Source organism: Dendrobates tinctorius, unplaced genomic scaffold (assembly GCF_039654945.1).
Source record: "Dendrobates tinctorius isolate UK_male_01 unplaced genomic scaffold, ASM3965494v1 ptg000055l, whole genome shotgun sequence".
In the NCBI taxonomy this organism is placed as follows: domain Eukaryota; kingdom Metazoa; phylum Chordata; class Amphibia; order Anura; family Dendrobatidae; genus Dendrobates; species Dendrobates tinctorius.
Window position 1 is genome coordinate 2,285,134 of NW_027361723.1, and position 22,402 is coordinate 2,307,535.

Consider the following 22,402-nt stretch of genomic DNA (forward strand, 5'->3'; position numbering starts at 1 on the left):
TTTATTACAGAACGACCTTTTATAAAAACGTATTTCTACAGAAAAGATAAATACAGAGAAGACAGCAAGACTCACAAAACAGGTAAAATACAGATATCTGCTGGAACCAGAGGACACGGGAGCCAAACTGGTAATCAGGGATCCCATCAGGGGCCACACGGGTCTGTAAAGTGCAAAATCTGCAGAAGTGTCCTCCAGATGGAGCAGAATAAAGTGCAGCACAAGCAGAGGGGCCGAAGACCGCTGAGGTTGGGGTAGTGCCTGGATCAGGCCATCAGGAGGCGATGTAGGACGTCTGACCCGCAGCGTGGACCCTACAGAACTCCTGCCCTCCGCTGGCCTTGTTCCTGCAGGGCTGACCCGCCCGGGTGATGGCGAGGCAGAACTGGCGCGGAGACATCGATGACAGCGACCTGTGCGGGTAACAAGGGGCAGAGCGTGAGGACGATGCCCCGAGATCAGTCACATCTGCCCCCTACTGGTGGGTTATATCGTGTCTTCTGCTCTGTTCATATCCTCAGCCGCCCTGGGATAAGGAGTCTCTGCAACAAGCTGCACTACAAGTCCCACAATGCACCACAGCAACATCTGCTCCTGCAGCCATGCTGGGAGCTGTAGTCCCACAGCAGCGGGCTCAGGGTATATAGCTGTGGTCTGCAGCCTGTGGCTTCACAGAATCTGTAGTGTATCATGTAGGAGCATGCTGGGAGTTGTAGTGTCACCTCCCGTCTCCTTCACATCCCTCTGGATACTCACAAGTTACTGCAAACAGAGGAATTTGGACTTTTACTTATAGACTCCGACATGGCATCAAACGCTGCCCCCAAGTGTCGCTGGGGAATTCTGTCCGGCGCCATCTGCAGGAACAAGACGACACATCTGCTGTGTCCGATCTCCGCAGTGTCTGCAGCTCCCACTAGGAGGCGATGTCGACACACCGATATTAGGCTGTAGCCGATACACGTCGCCCTCTGGTGGTGGCTGCGGCACAGCAGTCATTCATACATTGAGCACTCACCATTCTCAGGGGGCTGCCGTGCCCCCGGATTGAGTTGGAGACGCTCAGTCGGCGCAGTTTCATGGCGGGAGTGGACGCCTGCGGAGTTCTCGTCCATGGCTGCGACTTCCAGTCCTGACGCGCCGGAGACGCTACGACAGACGCATCTTTACACAACGTCTCGTTACCCAACACCGAATCATCTGGAAGAAGGAAAACGAGAGCATCAGAACGCAAAACCGGGGCGAAAACCGGAGGGAGGGACGGACACCACACCTATGTAACTGACGTCCACCAGCTTCCTCAGCTCCTCCTGCAGCAGGGCGTCCTCCTCCACCCTAAACATAGAAGAGATCTGCTGAAACCCTCTGTGCTGCTTTAGGATTTGATTTTTTAAATTACATTATGGGTGTACTTACTTTTCAAGAGTTGAGCTACAAAACCCTGCGTCCTTCTCTACGCAAGGCAGGAGCACAGGAGACTCCTTGGGGGCTGTCAGTGCAGCCGCGGCCTTCCTGCCCTTCACCCTCACCAGGCAGCGAAGAAAACGCAGTAGTGTCCAGTGACCTGTGGGGGCCGCAGGAGGAATAATCCGCACTCTCCTCAAGAAATCAGATATGTCCCCACATACCAGCCGAGGGCCCCCCCTCAGGAGTGGCAGCCCCCACTGGCAGGCAGGTGCCCCCCCCATGCACAGCAGCCCCCACCAGCTGGCAGGCGTCCCCCCCCCCCCCCCCATCGGCAGGCAGGTGCCCCCCCTCAGGCACAGCAGCCTCCACCGGCAGGCAGGCATCCCCCCCCCAGGCACAGCAGCCCCCACCAGCAGGCAGGCGCCCCCCCCCCCGGCACAGCAGCCCCCACCAGCAGGCAGGCGTCCTCGCCCCCGGCACAGTAGCCTCCACCGGCAGGCAGCCGTCCCCCCCATCGGCACAGTAGCCCCCACCAGTCAGGCGCCCCCCCCCCCGGCACAGCAGTCCCCCCCCTCAGGCACAGCAGCCCCCACCGGCAGGCAGGCGTCCCCCCCCCCCCCCATCGGCACAGTAGCCCCCACCAGTCAGGCTCCCCCCCAGGCACAGCAGCCCCCACCAGCATGCAGGTGCCCCCCCCCCCCCCGTCAGGCACCCCCCCCAGACACAGCAGCCCCCCCCCCCTTCAGGCACCACCCCCACTGCCTGCGCTCACCTATCACCGTGCACACCAGTAACGCCGTCAGCGATCTGAACCCAAGCGACGTGTTGTGGTTGAGCTCAGAAACCGCGTTGAGCAGGATCAGGACCAGCAGGACGAGGCGGGAGAAGCCGGGGGTCTGCAGGAACGTCATCAGAAGGGCCAGAAGGAGGAAGTAGGCGCCATGAAGGACACACGTGGAAATGGCGTCCAGGTTCCCACCTGTGAACAGAGGTCGTGTGAGCCGATCATCCGCCGTGTCCCCGGCAGTAGTGCACCCGAGTATCTGACAACCAGCGCCGAGCCTGCCATACAGCATGTCCGCTGGGTGACAATATGGCGCCACAAGAATACTTAACCATTAAGGAGTGGCGCGTACTGGCCGTCTCTCCCTGCAGACGTCCCGGCCGCTCCTTACCTGCCCAGATGATGATCCCCTGGATGGAGCTGAGCCGGTGCTCCACGCTGCGGTGCATGTGCTCCACGGCGTACAGCGCGGCGCTCAGGCTCCGGTTCATGCGCTGCAGCTTCTCCATCAGGGTGTCGTAGTACAGCGCGCTGCGGTTCTGGTAGGACAGGAACAGCGCCAGGCTCGACTCTGCAGATACAGGAGAAGAACAGTGCAGCAGCACTGAGACATTGTAACAAACCCTCAGCTGTGTGACACCAGCACATCGGGTACAGCACTCACCAATTTTGGCATAGACGTCACGTGACCTGGCCCGGACTTCGGCGAGGTCGGCCATGATGGCTTTATGCCCCTCGTGCAGCTCCGCATCCTGCACGGTCAGGTGACCACTCACATTCTCTACAGAAAGGAAAGTTACCCCCATCAGCGAGAAGAGGATGAGTGTAGGGGTCCACAGACCCACCCAGAGGTCTCCCGACTGTGTCCCCAGGGGCAGGGTCTCTGCGGACCCCCCGGATCATGCACAGCAGAGCTTTGGAATTTCAGCGACAGCTCCAGCATGGTTGGCCCAGTCCGCTGGGAGTTGTAGTCTCACTTCTCTCAGCACTCTCGTGTCTCTTTACCAGACTCCATCGCCAGGAGTGCGCTGCAGCAGGGGGCGCTCTCACATACCTATGTTTCGTGTGATCCCCTCGATCATGTCCACCACCATGTGGTGTCCGCTGGCGATCAGCGCCTTCTCCTCCACCAGCAGCTGCAGGTTCCCGCTGATGGAGCTCTCCATCTTCTCCTGGTTGTTCTGCAGCTGCTCTTGTCGGGTCAGGAGGTGGTCCTGGCTGCTCAGGACCCTCTGCAGAGACTCCGAGGTCAGCTCCTTCAGCTGCTCCTGTCCGTCCTGGGAAAAGAGGTAAAGACAGAGGTGAAGGGGCAGCGCCAGAGGCCGCGCACTCGGGGGGGGGGGGGGGGGGGGGGGGGGGGAGACACAACCGCCAGAGGCCGCGCGCTCCGGGGGGACGACCCAACCGCCAGAGGCCGTGCGCTCGGGGGGGGAGGGTACACCCGCCAGAGGCCACGCGCTCGGAGAGGGAGGGGGGGGACACCCACCCACCACAGGCCACGCGCTCAGGGGGGGGGGGTGACCAGCCCCCACCCTCTCCCCCAACGCCCGTTGTGCTCTGTTACCTTCAGCGTCTTCATGGCCTCCAGCTGGTCCATGGCCGTTGACACCAGGGTGTTGACCGTGAGCTCGGTGTGTCGGCGGAAGTGGAGCTGTCGTGTGGCATAGCAGACGGAGCGCGCCCGGTTACTGACAATGTGGTAGGCGTTCCAGGTGTCAGGGTCCATGGGGGACGTGCACTCGGCGAGGGTCTGTGGACAGGCAACGGAGCGGCTCAGTAAAACGCACGGCGTAAGACGTTCTGTCCAGCACCGCCTGTCCTGCTCACCATGTCCTTCGTACAGGGGTACGTCCGCCGCCCCTCCACTTCTGCCTGGCAGTTGAACAGCGAGACACCCAGCTTGGCGATCTCTTCCTCCGACATGTCTGCGCAAGACGCCCTCAGCTTACCGACGACCTGTAAGGAGACGGAGGCGCCATCACCGCACAAGGCAGGTACTCCAGTCACATCCAGAGCTGCAGCCGCTCTAGAGCTGCAGGGCCTTAGTTGACGCACTGCCGTGTTATTGGGAGGGGTAGTCGGTGATCCCCTGTGGATGCAGCTCTGGGTGTGACAGGAGTACAGCAGGATGGACAGAGCAGGACCCCCACTCTCCGCACCTTGTAGTGACAGCTGTCCAGAGGAGACAGCTCCAGGATCTTGGCTTCAGCTAAAAATTTCTCATCAGTCATGGTCATCTCAAAGGGGGCGATGGAAAGAGACTGGGGGTCCGAGGCCGCCTCCTTCTGGGGGGCAGATGAGACAGTGGGGGACTTGCGGGTGAACCAGCCAAAAAACGCTCCACTCCCTGCAGGAAGGCAGATGACGAGGAAGAGCAGAAAAACATGGCGGCCGGAAGACATCGCGATAGCTGCACGAAAATAAAGAGATGTAATACCCATCCTCACCACAGGGGGGCAGTGTACTGTCAGGAGAGATACCCCATCCTCACCACAGGGGGGCGGTGTACTGTCAGGAGAGATACCCCATCCTCACCACAGGGGGGCGGTGTACTGTCAGGAGAGATACCCCATCCTCACCACAGGGGGGCGGTGTACTGTCAGGAGAGATACCCCATCCTCACCACAGGGGGGCGGTGTACTGTCAGGGGTGATACCCCATCCTCACCACAGGGGGGCGGTGTACTGTCAGGGGTGATACCCCATCCTCACCACAGGGGGGCGGTGTACTGTCAGGGGTGATACCCCATCCTCACCACAGGGGGGCGGTGTACTGTCAGGGGTGCGGTGTACTGTCAGGGGTGATACCCCATCCTCACCACAGGGGGGCGGTGTACTGTCAGGGGTGATACCCCATCCTCACCACAGGGGGGTGGTGTACTGTCAGGGGTGATACCCCATCCTCACCACAGGGGGCGGTGTACTGTCAGGGGTGATACCCCATCCTCACCACAGGGGGCGGTGTACTGTCAGGAGAGATACCCCATCCTCACCACAGGGGGGCGGTGTACTGTCAGGAGAGATACCCCATCCTCACCACAGGGGGGCGGTGTACTGTCAGGAGAGATACCCCATCCTCACTACAGGGGGGCGGTGTACTGTCAGGGGTGATACCCCATCCTCACCACAGGGGGGCGGTGTACTGTCAGGGGTGATACCCCATCCTCACCACAGGGGGGTGGTGTACTGTCAGGGGTGATACCCCATCCTCACCACAGGGGGGTGGTGTACTGTCAGGAGAGATACCCCATCCTCACCACAGGGGGGCGGTGTACTGTCAGGGGTGATACCCCATCCTCACCACAGGGGGGTGGTGTACTGTCAGGGGTGATACCCCATCCTCACCACAGGGGGGCGGTGTACTGTCAGGGGTGATACCCCATCCTCACCACAGGGGGGCGGTGTACTGTCAGGGGTGATACCCCATCCTCACCACAGGGGGGCGGTGTACTGTCAGGGGTGATACCCCATCCTCACCACAGGGGGGCAGTGTACTGTCAGGGGTGATACCCCATCCTCACCACAGGGGGGCGGTGTACTGTCAGGAGAGATACCCCATCCTCACCACAGGGGGGCGGTGTACTGTCAGGGGTGATACCCCATCCTCACCACAGGGGGGCGGTGTACTGTCAGGAGAGATACCCCATCCTCACCACAGGGGGGCGGTGTACTGTCAGGGGTGATACCCCATCCTCACCACAGGGGGGCGGTGTACTGTCAGGGGTGATACCCCATCCTCACCACAGGGGGGGCGGTGTACTGTCAGGGGTGATACCCCATCCTCACCACAGGGGGGCGGTGTACTGTCAGGGGTGATACCCCATCCTCACCACAGGGGGGCGGTGTACTGTCAGGGGTGATACCCCATCCTCACCACAGGGGGGCGGTGTACTGTCAGGGGTGATACCCCATCCTCACCACAGGGGGGCGGTGTACTGTCAGGGGTGATACCCCATCCTCACCACAGGGGGGCGGTGTACTGTCAGGAGAGATACCCCATCCTCACCACAGGGGGGCGGTGTACTGTCAGGGGTGATACCCCATCCTCACCACAGGGGGGCGGTGTACTGTCAGGAGAGATACCCCATCCTCACCACAGGGGGGCGGTGTACTGTCAGGGGTGATACCCCATCCTCACCACAGGGGGGTGGTGTACTGTCAGGGGTGATACCCCATCCTCACCACAGGGGGGGCGGTGTACTGTCAGGGGTGATACCCCATCCTCACCACAGGGGGGCGGTGTACTGTCAGGGGTGATACCCCATCCTCACCACAGGGGGGCGGTGTACTGTCAGGGGTGATACCCCATCCTCACCACAGGGGGGCGGTGTACTGTCAGGGGTGATACCCCATCCTCACCACAGGGGGGCGGTGTACTGTCAGGGGTGATACCCCATCCTCACCACAGGGGGGCGGTGTACTGTCAGGGGTGATACCCCATCCTCACCACAGGGGGGCGGTGTACTGTCAGGGGTGATACCCCATCCTCACCACAGGGTGGCGGTGTACTGTCAGGGGTGATACCCCATCCTCACCACAGGGTGGCGGTGTACTGTCAGGGGTGATACCCCATCCTCACCACAGGGGGGCGGTTAGGAGTGATACCCTTTCTCACTACAGTACCACATACACCGTTACCGCAGCAGCAGCCGATCAGCATGTACCGGACAGTCACCCGCCGTCTCTTCTATGCTGGAGCGCTACCGCGCCGACATCTTTTATTTCAAAAAAAAAAAAAAAAAACATGTGTGACGTCACGTCCGATCCCTTCCATGCGCAGCGCCCCGCCCACTCCTGGTGCCCAGGCTCCGCCCCCCGTCAGTTTGCGCGCAGATGGCGGCGGTTCCGGGCTCCGCGCTGAGGGTCGGCTGTATCGGGGCTGGGAGGATGGCGCGGGGCGTGCTGGGCGGCCTCATCACCAGCGGTAACCGGAGCCGTGCCCGCGGCCTCAGCGCCGCTCTCCCTCCGCCACCTACCTCTGTACTAACCAACCGCTCATTGTGTTTCTAGGGAAAGTTCCAGCGCAGAACATCAGTGTAAGCGCCCCCAGCGGCAGCAACCTGCAGCACTTCCGGGTGAGCCTGCACCGCCCGGGACACTGACCCCCCACCGCCCGGGACACTGACCCCCCACCGCCCGGGACACTGACCCCCCACCGCCCGGAACACTGACCCCCCCACCGCCCGGGACACTGACCCCCCACCGCCCGGGACACTGACCCCCCCACCGCCCGGGACACTGACCCCCGACCCCCCACCGCCCGGGACACTGACCCCCCCACCGCCCGGGACACTGACCCCCCACCGCCCGGGACACTGACCCCCCCACCGCCCGGGACACTGACCCCCCACCGCCCGGCACACTGACCCCCGACCCCCCACCGCCCGGGACACTGACCCCCGACCCCCCACCGCCCGGGACACTGACCCCCCCCCACCGCCCGGGACACTGACCCCCCCCACCGCCCGGGACACTGACCCCCCCCACCGCCCGGGACACTGACCCCCCCACCGCCCGGGACACTGACCCCCCCCACCGCCCGGGACACTGACCCCCCCCACCGCCCGGGACACTGACCCCCCCCACCGCCCGGGACACTGACCCCCCCCACCGCCCGGCACACTGACCCCCCACCGCCCGGCACACTGACCCCCCACCGCCCGGCACACTGACCCCCCCACCGCCCGGCACACTGACCCCCGACCCCCCACCGCCCGGGACACTGACCCCCCCCACCGCCCGGGACACTGACCCCCCCCACCGCCCGGGACACTGACCCCCCCCACCGCCCGGGACACTGACCCCCCCACCGCCCGGGACACTGACCCCCCCACCGCCCGGGACACTGACCCCCCCACCGCCCGGGACACTGACCCCCCCACCGCCCGGGACACTGACCCCCCCCACCGCCCGGGACACTGACCCCCCCACCGCCCGGGACACTGACCCCCCCACCGCCCGGGACACTGACCCCCCCACCGCCCGGGACACTGACCCCCCCACCGCCCGGGACACTGACCCCCCCACCGCCCGGGACACTGACCCCCCCACCGCCCGGGACACTGACCCCCCCCACCGCCCGGGACACTGACCCCCCCACCGCCCGGGACACTGACCCCCCACCGCCCGGGACACTGACCCCCCACCGCCCGGGACACTGACCCCCCACCGCCCGGCACACTGACCCCCCACCGCCCGGGACACTGACCCCCGACCCCCCACCGCCCGGGACACTGACCCCCGACCCCCCACCGCCCGGGACACTGACCCCCCCCACCGCCCGGGACACTGACCCCCCCCACCGCCCGGGACACTGACCCCCCCCACCGCCCGGGACACTGACCCCCCCACCGCCCGGGACACTGACCCCCCCACCGCCCGGCACACTGACCCCCCACCGCCCGGCACACTGACCCCCCACCGCCCGGCACACTGACCCCCCCACCGCCCGGGACACTGACCCCCCCACCGCCCGGGACACTGACCCCCCCACCGCCCGGGACACTGACCCCCCCACCGCCCGGGACACTGACCCCCCCACCGCCCGGGACACTGACCCCCCCACCGCCCGGGACACTGACCCCCCCACCGCCCGGGACACTGACCCCCCCACCGCCCGGGACACTGACCCCCCCACCGCCCGACACACTGACCCCCCACCGCCCGGCACACTGACCCCCGACCCCCCACCGCCCGGCACACTGACCCCCCCCACCGCCCAGGCCGCTGACCCCCGACCCCCCACCGCCCGGGCCGCTGACCCCCGACCCCCCACCGCCCGGGCCGCTGACCCCCGACCCCCCACCGCCCGGGCCGCTGACCCCCCCACCGCCCGGGCCGCTGACCCCCCCACCGCCCGGGCCGCTGACCCCCCCACCGCCCGGGCCGCTGACCCCCCCCACCGCCCGGGACGCTGACCCCCCCCACCGCCCGGGACGCTGACCCCCCCCACCGCCCGGGACGCTGACCCCCCCCACCGCCCGGGACGCTGACCCCCCCCACCGCCCGGGACGCTGACCCCCCCCACCGCCCGGGCCGCTGACCCCCGACCCCCCACCGCCCGGGCCGCTGACCCCCGACCCCCCACCGCCCGGGCCACTGACCCCCGACCCCCCACCGCCCGGGCCACTGACCCCCACCGCCCGGGCCGCTAACCCCCGACCCCCCACCGCCCGGGCCACTGACCCCCACCGCCTGGGCCGCTGACCCCCGACCCCCCACCGCCCGGGCCACTGACCCCCCGACCCCCACCGCCCGGGCCACTGACCCCCACCGCCCGGGCCACTGACCCCCGACCCCCCCCCACCGCCCGGGCCACTGACCCCCGACCCCCCCCCACCGCCCGGGCCACTGACCCCCGACCCCCCCCCACCGCCCGGGCCACTGACCCCCGACCCCCCCCCACCGCCCGGGCCACTGACCCCCGACCCCCCACCGCCCGGGCCACTGACCCCCGACCCCCCACCGCATGGGCCGCTAACCCCCGACCCCCCCCACCGCCCGGGACGCTGGCCCCCCCACCGCACTGACCGCTGCCCACCACTGCCAGCTGCCATTTTTTCATTGCTTTTTTACTTGTTTCTCTCTGCAGCGCTGACGTCACGACAATGGTGCTGCAGCAGATCGTTAGCTCACTGATTGGCTGTTGATCTCTTCCGCAGGATCTCGGCTGTCACACAACCCACTCCAACATCACCGTGCTGTACGAGGCGAACGTCATCTTTCTGGCCACCAAGCCGCACATTGTCCCGCAGGTCCTGGTGGAGATCTCCTCCGCCGTCACCCCCGATCATGTCATCGTGTCAATGGCGGCCGGCGTGTCGCTGCAGACTCTGGAGAAAGTAAGTCCAGGGGAGGAGGCGGCGGTCACAGCTGCTGTGGAGGACTCTGAAGTCGCCACCGCCCCTGCGGATGACGCTGCTGATCAGTGTCCTGAGAGCTAACAGCAGATCAGTGCAGTTCTGGCCGCAGCCCTGGTGTCACCAGAGGAGGCGCTCACCATTGTATGTGCACAGCGCTGATCACTCATTGTGTCTGCAGCTTGTTCCCCAAGGGGTCCGGATTCTCCGCATGTGCCCCAATCTGCCGTGTGTCATCCAGGAGGGGGCCGTTGTGTTCTCCCGGGGGTCCTGTGCAGGCCAGGAGGAGGCGGACATGCTGAAGGATCTCCTGTCCGTGTGCGGGATGTGTGAGGAGGTGCCGGAGTCCTACATGGATATCCACACCGCGATCAGCGGCAGCGGCGTGGCCTATGTGAGTATAGCGGGGAAACAGCGCCACCTCCTGGTGACTGACTACATACACTATATGGAGAAAGTATGTGCCCCCCTCATCCACCTCCGGGGGCTTCACTGTCCTCATCTACATCCATAGACATTAATATGGAGAAAGTATGTGCCCCCCACATCCACCTCCGGGAGCTTCACTGTCCTCATCTACATCCATAGACACTAATATGGAGAAAGTATGTGCCCCCCACATCCACCTCCGGGGGCTTCACTGTCCTCATCTACATCCATAGACATTAATATGGAGAAAGTATGTGCCCCCCACATCCACCTCCGGGGGATTCTCTGTCCTCATCTGCATCCATAGACATTAATATGGAGAAAGTATGTGCCCCCCACATCCACCTCCGGGGGCTTCACTGTCCTCATCTACATCCATAGACACTAATATGGAGAAAGTATGTGCCCCCCACATCCACCTCCGGGGGCTTCACTGTCCTCATCTACATCCATAGACATTAATATGGAGAAAGTATGTGCCCCCCACATCCACCTCCGGGGGCTTCACTGTCCTCATCTACATCCATAGACATTAATATGGAGAAAGTATGTGCCCCCCACATCCACCTCCGGGGGCTTCACTGTCCTCTTCTACATCCATAGACATTAATATGGAGGAAGTATGTGCCCCCCACATCCACCTCCGGGGGCTTCACTGTCCTCATCTACATCCATAAACATTAATATGGAGGAAAGTATGTGCCCCCCACATCCACCTCCGGGGGCTTCACTGTCCTCATCTACATCCATAGACATTAATATGGAGAAAGTATGTGCCCCCCACATCCACCTCCGGGGGCTTCACTGTCCTCATCTACATCCATAGACATTAATATGGAGGAAGTATGTGCCCCCCACATCATCCTCCGGGGGCTTCACTGTCCTCATCTACATCCATAGACATAATATGGAGAAAGTATGTGCCCCCCACATCCACCTCCGGGGGCTTCACTGTCCTCATCTACATCCATAGACATAATATGGAGAAAGTATGTGCCCCCCACATCCACCTCCGGGGGCTTCACTGTCCTCATCTACATCCATAGACATAATATGGAGAAAGTATGTGCCCCCCACATCCACCTCCGGGGGCTTCACTGTCCTCATCTACATCCATAGACATTAATATGGAGGAAGTATGTGCCCCCCACATCCACCTCCGGGGGCTTCACTGTCCTCATCTACATCCATAGACATAATATGGAGAAAGTATGTGCCCCCCACATCCACCTCCGGGGGCTTCACTGTCCTCATCTACATCCATAGACATTAATATGGAGAAAGTATGTGCCCCCCACATCCACCTCCAGGGGCTTCACTGTCCTCATCTACATACATAGATATTAATATAGAGAAAGTATGTGCCCCCCACATCCACCTCCGGGGGCTTCACTGTCCTCATCTACATCCATAGACATTAATATGGAGAAAGTATGTGCCCCCCACATCCACCTCCGGGGACTTCACTGTCCTCATCTACATCCATAGACATTAATATGGAGAAAGTATGTGCCCCCCACATCCTCCTCCGGGGGCTTCACTGTCCTCATCTACATCTATAGACATTAATATGGAGAAAGTATGTGCCCCCCACATCCACCTCCGGGGGCTTCACTGTCCTCATCTACATCCATAGACATTAATATGGAGAAAGTATGTGCCCCCCACATCCACCTCCGGGAGCTTCACTGTCCTCATCTACATATATAGACATTAATATGGAGAAAGTATGTGCCCCCCACATCCACCTCCGGGGGCTTCACTGTCCTCATCTACATCCATAGACATTAATATGGAGAAAGTATGTGCCCCCCACATCCACCTCCGGGGACTTCACTGTCCTCATCTACATCCATAGACATTAATAATGAGAAAGTATGTGCCCCCCACATCCAACTCCGGGGGCTTCACTGTCCTCATCTACATCCATAGACATTAATATGGAGAAAGTATGTGCCCCCCACATCCACCTCCGGGGACTTCACTGTCCTCATCTACATCCATAGACATTAATAATGAGAAAGTATGTGCCCCCCACATCCTCCTCCGGGGGCTTCACTGTCCTCATCTACATCCATGGACATTAATATGGAGAAAGTATGTGCCCCCCACATCCACCTCCGGGGGCTTCACTGTCCTCATCTACATCCATAGACATTAATATGGAGAAAGTATGTGCCCCCCACATCCACCTCCGGGGGCTTCACTGTCCTCATCTACATCCATAGACACTAATATGGAGAAAGTATGTGCCCCCCACATCCACCTCCGGGGGCTTCACTGTCCTCATCTACATCCATAGACATTAATATGGAGAAAGTATGTGCCCCCCACATCCACCTCCGGGGGCTTCACTGTCCTCATCTACATCCATAGACATTAATATGGAGAAAGTATGTGCCCCCCACATCCACCTCCGGGGGCTTCACTGTCCTCATCTACATCCATAGACACTAATATGGAGAAAGTATGTGCCCTCCACATCCACCTCCGGGGGCTTCACTGTCCTCATCTACATCCATAGACATTAATATGGAGAAAGTATGTGCCCCCCACATCCACCTCCGGGGGCTTCACTGTCCTCATCTACATCCATAGACATTAATATGGAGAAAGTATGTGCCCCCCACATCCACCTCCGGGGGCTTAATAATAATAATAATAAATTTTATTTTTATAGCGCCGACATATTCCGCAGCACTTTACATTTCAGAGGGGATTTGTACAGACAATAGACATTACAGCATAACAATAATCACATACAGTAGATTATAACAAATAACAAGAGGAGTGAGGGCCCTGCTCGCAAGCTTACAGTCTATGAGGAAAGAGGGAGACACGAAAGGTGGGTGGTAACAGTTGCCCTGATTGTATGGACCAGCCATAATGTCCTCATCTACATCCATAGACATTAATATGGAGAAAGTATGTGCCCCCCACATCCACCTCTGGGGGCTTCACTGTCCTCATCTACATTCATAGACATTAATATGGAGAAAGTATGTGCCCCCCACATCCACCTCCGGGAGCTTCACTGTCCTCATCTACATATATAGACATTAATATGGAGAAAGTATGTGCCCCCCACATCCACCTCCGGGGGCTTCACTGTCCTCATCTACATCCATAGATATTAATATAGAGAAAGTATGTGCCCCCCACATCCACCTCCGGGGACTTCACTGTCCTCATCTGCATCCATAGACATTAATATGGAGAAAGTATGTGCCCCCCACATCCTCCTCCGGGGGCTTCACTGTCCTCATCTACATCCATAGACATTAATATGGAGAAAGTATGTGCCCCCCACATCCACCTCCGGGGACTTCACTGTCCTCATCTACATCCATAGACATTAATAATGAGAAAGTATGTGCCCCCCACATCCTCCTCCGGGGGCTTCACTGTCCTCATCTACATCCATAGACATTAATATGGAGAAAGTATGTGCCCCCCACATCCACCTCCGGGGGCTTCACTGTCCTCATCTACATCCATAGACATTAATATGGAGAAAGTATGTGCCCCCCACATTCACTTCCGGGGGCTTCACTGTCCTCATCTACATCCATAGACACTAATATGGAGAAAGTATGTGCCCCCCACATCCACCTCCGGGGGCTTCACTGTCCTCATCTACATCCATAGACACTAATATGGAGAAAGTATGTGCCCCCCACATCCACCTCCGGGGGCTTCACTGTCCTCATCTACATCCATAGACATTAATATGGAGAAAGTATGTGCCCCCCACATCCACCTCCGGGGGCTTCTCTGTCCTCATCTACATCTATAGACATTAATATGGAGAAAGTATGTGCCCCCCACATCCACCTCCGGGGGCTTCACTGTCCTCATCTACATCCATAGACATTAATATGGAGAAAGTATGTGCCCCCCACATCCACCTCCGGGGGCTTCACTGTCCTCATCTACATCCATAGACATTAATATGGAGAAAGTATGTGCCCCCCACATCCACCTCCGGGGGCTTCACTGTCCTCATCTACATCCATAGACATTAATATGGAGAAAGTATGTGCCCCCCACATCCACCTCCGGGGACTTCTCTGTCCTCATCTACATCTATAGACATTAATATGGAGAAAGTATGTGCCCCCCACATCCACCTCCGGGGGCTTCACTGTCCTCATCTACATCCATAGACATTAATATGGAGAAAGTATGTGCCCCCCACATCCACCTCCGGGGGCTTCTCTGTCCTCATCTACATCTATAGACATTAATATGGAGAAAGTATGTGCCCCCCACATCCACCTCCGGGGGCTTCACTGTCCTCATCTACATCCATAGACATTAATATGGAGAAAGTATGTGCCCCCCACATCCACCTCTGGGGGCTTCACTGTCCTCATCTACATCCATAGACATTAATATGGAGAAAGTATGTGCCCCCCACATCCACCTCCGGGAGCTTCACTGTCCTCATCTACATATATAGACATTAATATGGAGAAAGTATGTGCCCCCCACATCCACCTCCGGGGGCTTCACTGTCCTCATCTACATACATAGATATTAATATAGAGAAAGTATGTGCCCCCCACATCCACCTCCGGGGGCTTCACTGTCCTCATCTACATCCATAGACATTAATATGGAGAAAGTATGTGCCCCCCATATCCACCTCCGGGGGCTTCACTGTCCTCATCTACATCCATAGACATTAATATGGAGAAAGTATGTGCCCCCCACATCCACCTCCGGGGACTTCACTGTCCTCATCTACATCCATAGACATTAATATGGAGAAAGTATGTGCCCCCCACATCCACCTCCGGGGACTTCACTGTCCTCATCTACATCCATAGACATTAATATGGAGAAAGTATGTGCCCCCCACATCCACCTCCGGGGGCTTCTCTGTCCTCATCTACATCCATAGACATTAATATGGAGAAAGTATGTGCCCCCCACATCCACCTCCGGGGGCTTCACTGTCCTCATCTACATCCATAGACATTAATATGGAGAAAGTATGTGCCCCCCACATCCACCTCCGGGGGCTTCACTGTCCTCATCTACATCCATAGACATTAATATGGAGAAAGTATGTGCCCCCCACATCCACCTCCGGGGACTTCACTGTCCTCATCTACATCCATAGACATTAATAATGAGAAAGTATGTGCCCCCCACATCCAACTCCGGGGGCTTCACTGTCCTCATCTACATCCATAGACATTAATATGGAGAAAGTATGTGCCCCCCACATCCACCTCTGGGGACTTCACTGTCCTCATCTACATCCATAGACATTAATAATGAGAAAGTATGTGCCCCCCACATCCTCCTCCGGGGGCTTCACTGTCCTCATCTACATCCATAGACATTAATATGGAGAAAGTATGTGCCCCCCACATCCACCTCCGGGGGCTTCACTGTCCTCATCTACATCCATAGACATTAATATGGAGAAAGTATGTGCCCCCCACATCCACCTCCGGGGGCTTCACTGTCCTCATCTACATCCATAGACACTAATATGGAGAAAGTATGTGCCCCCCACATCCACCTCCGGGGGCTTCACTGTCCTCATCTACATCCATAGACATTAATATGGAGAAAGTATGTGCCCCCCACATACACCTCCGGGGGATTCACTGTCCTCATCTACATCCATAGACATTAATATGTAGAAAGTATGTGCCCCCCATATCCACCTCCGGGGGCTTCACTGTCCTCATCTACATCCATAGACACTAATATGGAGAAAGTATGTGCCCTCCACATCCACCTCCGGGGGCTTCACTGTCCTCATCTACATCCATAGACATTAATATGGAGGAAGTATGTGCCCCCCACATCCACCTCCGGGGGCTTCACTGTCCTCATCTACATCCATAGACATTAATATGGAGAAAGTATGTGCCCCCCACATCCACCTCCGGGGGCTTCACTGTCCTCATCTACATCCATAGACATTAATATGGAGAAAGTATGTACCCCACACATCCTCCTCCGGGGGCTTCACTGTCCTCATCTACATCCATAGACATTAATATGGAGAAAGTATGTGCCCCCCACATCCACCTCCGGGGGCTTCACTGTCCTCATCTACATCCATAGACATTAATATGGAGAAAGTATGTGCCCCCCACATCCACCTCCGGGGGCTTCACTGTCCTCATCTACATCCATAGACATTAATATGGAGAAAGTATGTGCCCCCCACATCCACCTCCGGGGGCTTCACTGTCCTCATCTACATCCATAGACATTAATATGGAGAAAGTATGTGCCCCCCACATCCACCTCCGGGGGCTTCACTGTCCTCATCTACATCCATAGACATTAATATAGAGAAAGTATGTGCCCCCCACATCCACCTCCAGGGGCTTCACTGTCCTCATCTACATCCATAGACATTAATATGGAGAAAGTATGTGCCCCCCACATCCTCCTCCGGGGGCTTCACTGTCCTCATCTACATCCATAGACATTAATATGGAGAAAGTATGTGCCCCCCACATCCACCTCCGGGACCTTCACTGTCCTCATCTACATATATAGACATTAATATGGAGAAAGTATGTGCCCCCCACATCCTCCTCCGGGAGCTTCACTGTCCTCATCTACATCCATAGACATTAATATAGAGAAAGTATGTGCCCCCCACATCCACCTCCAGGGGCTTCACTGTCCTCATCTACATCCATAGACATTAATATGGAGAAAGTATGTGCCCCCCACATCCTCCTCCGGGGGCTTCACTGTCCTCATCTACATCCATAGACATTAATATGGAGAAAGTATGTGCCCCCCACATCCACCTCCGGGACCTTCACTGTCCTCATCTACATATATAGACATTAATATGGAGAAAGTATGTGCCCCCCACATCCTCCTCCGGGAGCTTCACTGTCCTCATCTACATATATAGACATTAATATTGAGAAAGTATGTGCCCCCCACATCCACCTCCGGGGGCTTCACTGTCCTCATCTACATCCATAGACATTAATATGGAGAAAGTATGTGCCCCCCACATCCACCTCCGGGGACTTCACTGTCCTCATCTACATCCATAGACATTAATAATGAGAAAGTATGTGCCCCCCACATCCACCTCCGGGGGCTTCACTGTCCTCATCTACATCCATAGACATTAATATGGAGAAAGTATGTGCCCCCCACATCCACCTCTGGGGACTTCACTGTCCTCATCTACATCCATAAACATTAATATGGAGAAAGTATGTGCCCCTCACATCCACCTCCGGGGGCTTCACTGTCCTCATCTACATATATAGACATTAATATGGAGAAAGTATGTGCCCCCCACATCCTCCTCCGGGGGCTTCACTGTCCTCATCTACATCCATAGACATTAATATGGAGAAAGTATGTGCCCCCCACATCCACCTCCGGGGGCTTCACTGTCCTCATCTACATCCATAGACATTAATATGGAGAAAGTATGTGCCCCCCACATCCACCTCCGGGGGCTTCACTGTCCTCATCTACATCCATAGACACTAATATGGAGAAAGTATGTGCCCCCCACATCCACCTCCGGGGGCTTCACTGTCCTCATCTACATCCATAGACATTAATATGGAGAAAGTATGTGCCCCCCACATACACCTCCGGGGGATTCACTGTCCTCATCTACATCCATAGACATTAATATGTAGAAAGTATGTGCCCCCCATATCCACCTCCGGGGGCTTCACTGTCCTCATCTACATCCATAGACACTAATATGGAGAAAGTATGTGCCCTCCACATCCACCTCCGGGGGCTTCACTGTCCTCATCTACATCCATAGACATTAATATGGAGAAAGTATGTGCCCCCCACATCCACCTCCGGGGGCTTCACTGTCCTCATCTACATCCATAGACATTAATATGGAGAAAGTATGTGCCCCCCACATCCACCTCCGGGGGCTTCACTGTCCTCATCTACATCCATAGACATTAATATGGAGAAAGTATGTACCCCACACATCCTCCTCCGGGGGCTTCACTGTCCTCATCTACATCCATAGACATTAATATGGAGAAAGTATGTGCCCCCCCACATCCACCTCCGTGGGCTTCACTGTCCTCATCTACATCCATAGACACTAATATGGAGAAAGTATGTGCCCCCCACATCCACCTCCGGGGGCTTCACTGTCCTCATCTACATCCATAGACATTAATATGGAGAAAGTATGTGCCCCCCCACATCCACCTCCGGGGGCTTCTCTGTCCTCATCTACATCCATAGACATTAATATGGAGAAAGTATGTGCCCCCCACATCCACCTCCGGGGGCTTCTCTGTCCTCATTTACATCCATAGACATTAATATGGAGAAAGTATGTGCCCCCCTCATCCACCTCCGGGAGCTTCACTGTCCTCATCTACATCCATAGACATTAATATGGAGAAAGTATGTGCCCCCCACATCCACCTCCGGGGGCTTCTCTGTCCTCATCTACATCTATAGACATTAATATGGAGAAAGTATGTGCCCCCCACATCCACCTCCGGGGGCTTCACTGTCCTCATCTACATCCATAGACATTAATATGGAGAAAGTATGTGCCCCCCACATCCACCTCCAGGGACTTCTCTGTCCTCATCTACATCTATAGACATTAATATGGAGAAAGTATGTACCCCACACATCCACCTCCGGGGGCTTCACTGTCCTCATCTACATATATAGACATTAATATGGAGAAAGTATGTGCCCCCCACATCCACCTCCGGGGGCTTCTCTGTCCTCATCTACATCTATAGACATTAATATGGAGAAAGTATGTGCCCCCCACATCCACCTCCGGGGGCTTCACTGTCCTCATCTACATCCATAGACATTAATATGGAGAAAGTATGTGCCCCCCACATCCACCTCCGGGGGCTTCTCTGTCCTCATCTACATCTATAGACATTAATATGGAGAAAGTATGTGCCCCCCACATCCACCTCCGGGGGCTTCACTGTCCTCATCTACATCCATAGATATTAATATAGAGAAAGTATGTGCCCCCCACATCCACCTCCGGGGGCTTCACTGTCCTCATCTACATCCATAGACATTAATATGGAGAAAGTATGTGCCCCCCACATCCACCTCCGGGGGCTTCACTGTCCTCATCTACATCCATAGACATTAATATGGAGAAAGTATGTGCCCCCCACATCCACCTCCGGGGGCTTCACTGTCCTCATCTACATATATAGACATTAATATTGAGAAAGTATGTGCCCCCCACATCCACCTCCGGGGGCTTCACTGTCCTCATCTACATCCATAGACATTAATATGGAGAAAGTATGTGCCCCCCACATCCACCTCCGGGGGCTTCACTGTCCTCATCTACATCCATAGACATTAATAATGAGAAAGTATGTGCCCCCCACATCCACCTCCGGGGGCTTCACTGTCCTCATCTACATCCATTGACATTAATATGGAGAAAGTATGTGCCCCCCACATCCACCTCTGGGGACTTCACTGTCCTCATCTACATCCATAGACATTAATAATGAGAAAGTATGTGCCCCCCACATCCACCTCCGGGGGCTTCACTGTCCTCATCTACATCCATAAACATTAATATGGAGAAAGTATGTGCCCCTCACATCCACCTCCGGGGGCTTCACTGTCCTCATCTACATATATAGACATTAATATGGAGAAAGTATGTGCCCCCCACATCCTCCTCCGGGGGCTTCACTGTCCTCATCTACATCCATAGACATTAATATGGAGAAAGTATGTGCCCCCCACATCCACCTCCGGGGGCTTCACTGTCCTCATCTACATCCATAGACATTAATATGGAGAAAGTATGTGCCCCCCACATCCACCTCCGGGGGCTTCACTGTCCTCATCTACATCCATAGACATTAATATGGAGAAAGTATGTGCCCCCCACATCCACCTCCAGGGGCTTCACTGTCCTCATCTACATACATAGATATTAATATAGAGAAAGTATGTGCCCCCCACATCCACCTCCGGGGGCTTCACTGTCCTCATCTACATCCATAGACATTAATATGGAGAAAGTATGTGCCCCCCACATCCACCTCCGGGGACTTCACTGTCCTCATCTACATCCATAGACATTAATATGGAGAAAGTATGTGCCCCCCACATCCTCCTCCGGGGGCTTCACTGTCCTCATCTACATCCATAGACATTAATATGGAGAAAGTATGTGCCCCCCACATCCACCTCCGGGGAATTCACTGTCCTCATCTACATCCATAGACATTAATATGGAGAAAGTATGTGCCCCCCACATCCACCTTCGGGAGCTTCACTGTCCTCATCTACATCCATAGACATTAATATGGAGAAAGTATGTGCCCCCCACATCCACCTCCGGGGGCTTCTCTGTCCTCATCTACATCTATAGACATTAATATGGAGAAAGTATGTGCCCCCCACATCCACCTCCGGGGGCTTCACTGTCCTCATCTACATCCATAGACATTAATATGGAGAAAGTATGTGCCCCCCACATCCACCTCCAGGGACTTCTCTGTCCTCATCTACATCTATAGACATTAATATGGAGAAAGTATGTGCCCCCCACATCCACCTCCGGGGGCTTCACTGTCCTCATCTACATCCATAGACATTAATATGGAGAAAGTATGTGCCCCCCACATCCACCTCCGGGGGCTTCTCTGTCCTCATCTACATCTATAGACATTAATATGGAGAAAGTATGTGCCCCCCACATCCACCTCCGGGGGCTTCACTGTCCTCATCTACATCCATAGATATTAATATAGAGAAAGTATGTGCCCCCCACATCCACCTCCGGGGGCTTCACTGTCCTCATCTACATCCATAGACATTAATATGGAGAAAGTATGTGCCCCCCACATCCACCTCCGGGGGCTTCACTGTCCTCATCTACATCCATAGACATTAATATGGAGAAAGTATGTGCCCCCCACATCCACCTCTGGGGACTTCACTGTCCTCATCTACATCCATAGACATTAATAATGAGAAAGTATGTGCCCCCCACATCCACCTCCGGGGGCTTCACTGTCCTCATCTACATCCATAAACATTAATATGGAGAAAGTATGTGCCCCTCACATCCACCTCCGGGGGCTTCACTGTCCTCATCTACATATATAGACATTAATATGGAGAAAGTATGTGCCCCCCACATCCTCCTCCGGGGGCTTCACTGTCCTCATCTACATCCATAGACATTAATATGGAGAAAGTATGTGCCCCCCACATCCACCTCCGGGGGCTTCACTGTCCTCATCTACATCCATAGACATTAATATGGAGAAAGTATGTGCCCCCCACATCCACCTCCGGGGGCTTCACTGTCCTCATCTACATCCATAGACATTAATATGGAGAAAGTATGTGCCCCCCACATCCACCTCCAGGGGCTTCACTGTCCTCATCTACATACATAGATATTAATATAGAGAAAGTATGTGCCCCCCACATCCACCTCCGGGTACTTCACTGTCCTCATCTACATCCATAGACATTAATATGGAGAAAGTATGTGCCCCCCACATCCTCCTCCGGGGGCTTCACTGTCCTCATCTACATCCATAGACATTAATATGGAGAAAGTATGTGCCCCCCACATCCACCTCCGGGGAATTCACTGTCCTCATCTACATCCATAGACATTAATATGGAGAAAGTATGTGCCCCCCACATCCACCTCCGGGAGCTTCACTGTCCTCATCTACATATATAGACATTAATATGGAGAAAGTATGTGCCCCCCACATCCACCTCCGGGAGCTTCACTGTCCTCATCTACATATATAGACATTAATATGGAGAAAGTATGTGCCCCCCACATCCACCTCCGGGGGCTTCACTGTCCTCATCTACATCCATAGACATTAATATGGAGAAAGTATGTGCCCCCCACATCCACCTCCGGGTACTTCACTGTCCTC

General features: G+C 56.7%; 2 protein-coding genes across 10 annotated transcripts in view; one reads left to right on the forward strand and one right to left on the reverse strand.

Annotated features, from left to right (window-relative positions):
- On the reverse strand, positions 1 to 6,987 carry LOC141091595 (protein brambleberry-like). Of its 8 annotated transcripts, none has more exons than XM_073577265.1 (13): positions 6,829 to 6,987; positions 4,351 to 4,601; positions 4,019 to 4,147; positions 3,756 to 3,941; positions 3,246 to 3,468; positions 2,856 to 2,972; positions 2,583 to 2,762; positions 2,180 to 2,386; positions 1,417 to 1,564; positions 1,274 to 1,335; positions 1,019 to 1,200; positions 757 to 857; positions 1 to 413 (listed from the first exon to the last, which is right to left on the reverse strand). In XM_073577265.1, the coding sequence occupies exons 1-13, from the start codon at positions 6,848 to 6,850 to the stop codon at positions 275 to 277; spliced, it is 1,947 nt and encodes a 648-aa protein (XP_073433366.1). In that variant the 5' UTR covers positions 6,851 to 6,987; the 3' UTR covers positions 1 to 274. The 8 variants fall into 8 exon arrangements, with proteins under 8 accessions (XP_073433366.1, XP_073433367.1, XP_073433370.1 ...); XM_073577266.1 differs by having other exon boundaries at positions 6,821 to 6,948; XM_073577269.1 differs by having other exon boundaries at positions 4,351 to 4,538; positions 6,829 to 6,912.
- PYCR3 (pyrroline-5-carboxylate reductase 3) overlaps positions 6,983 to 22,402 on the forward strand; it is a 25,184-nt gene continuing 9,764 nt past the window's right edge. The window contains exons 1-4 of one of the 2 annotated variants that reach the window (XM_073577273.1): positions 6,983 to 7,114; positions 7,201 to 7,226; positions 9,852 to 10,031; positions 10,231 to 10,443. In XM_073577273.1, coding sequence (XP_073433374.1) covers positions 7,024 to 7,114; positions 7,201 to 7,226; positions 9,852 to 10,031; positions 10,231 to 10,443 — 510 coding nt within the window. In that variant the 5' untranslated portion in view covers positions 6,983 to 7,023. Of the gene's footprint in view, positions 7,115 to 7,200; positions 7,266 to 9,851; positions 10,032 to 10,230; positions 10,444 to 22,402 lie in introns of both variants that reach the window. The other variant, XM_073577272.1, reaches the window with a different exon arrangement.

Bases quoted from the DNA above. Each gene is read 5' to 3' on its own strand.
- LOC141091595 (XM_073577264.1), bottom strand. From the start codon at position 6,850: ATGCTGATCGGCTGCTGCTGCGGTAACGGTGTATGTG. The intron at 2,763-2,855 runs GTGAGTGCTGTA...CTGTATCTGCAG, and splicing joins TGACGTCTATGCCAAAATTG to AGTCGAGCCTGGCGCTGTTC. The intron at 2,387-2,582 runs GTAAGGAGCGGC...CTCTGTTCACAG, and splicing joins GGGGATCATCATCTGGGCAG to GTGGGAACCTGGACGCCATT.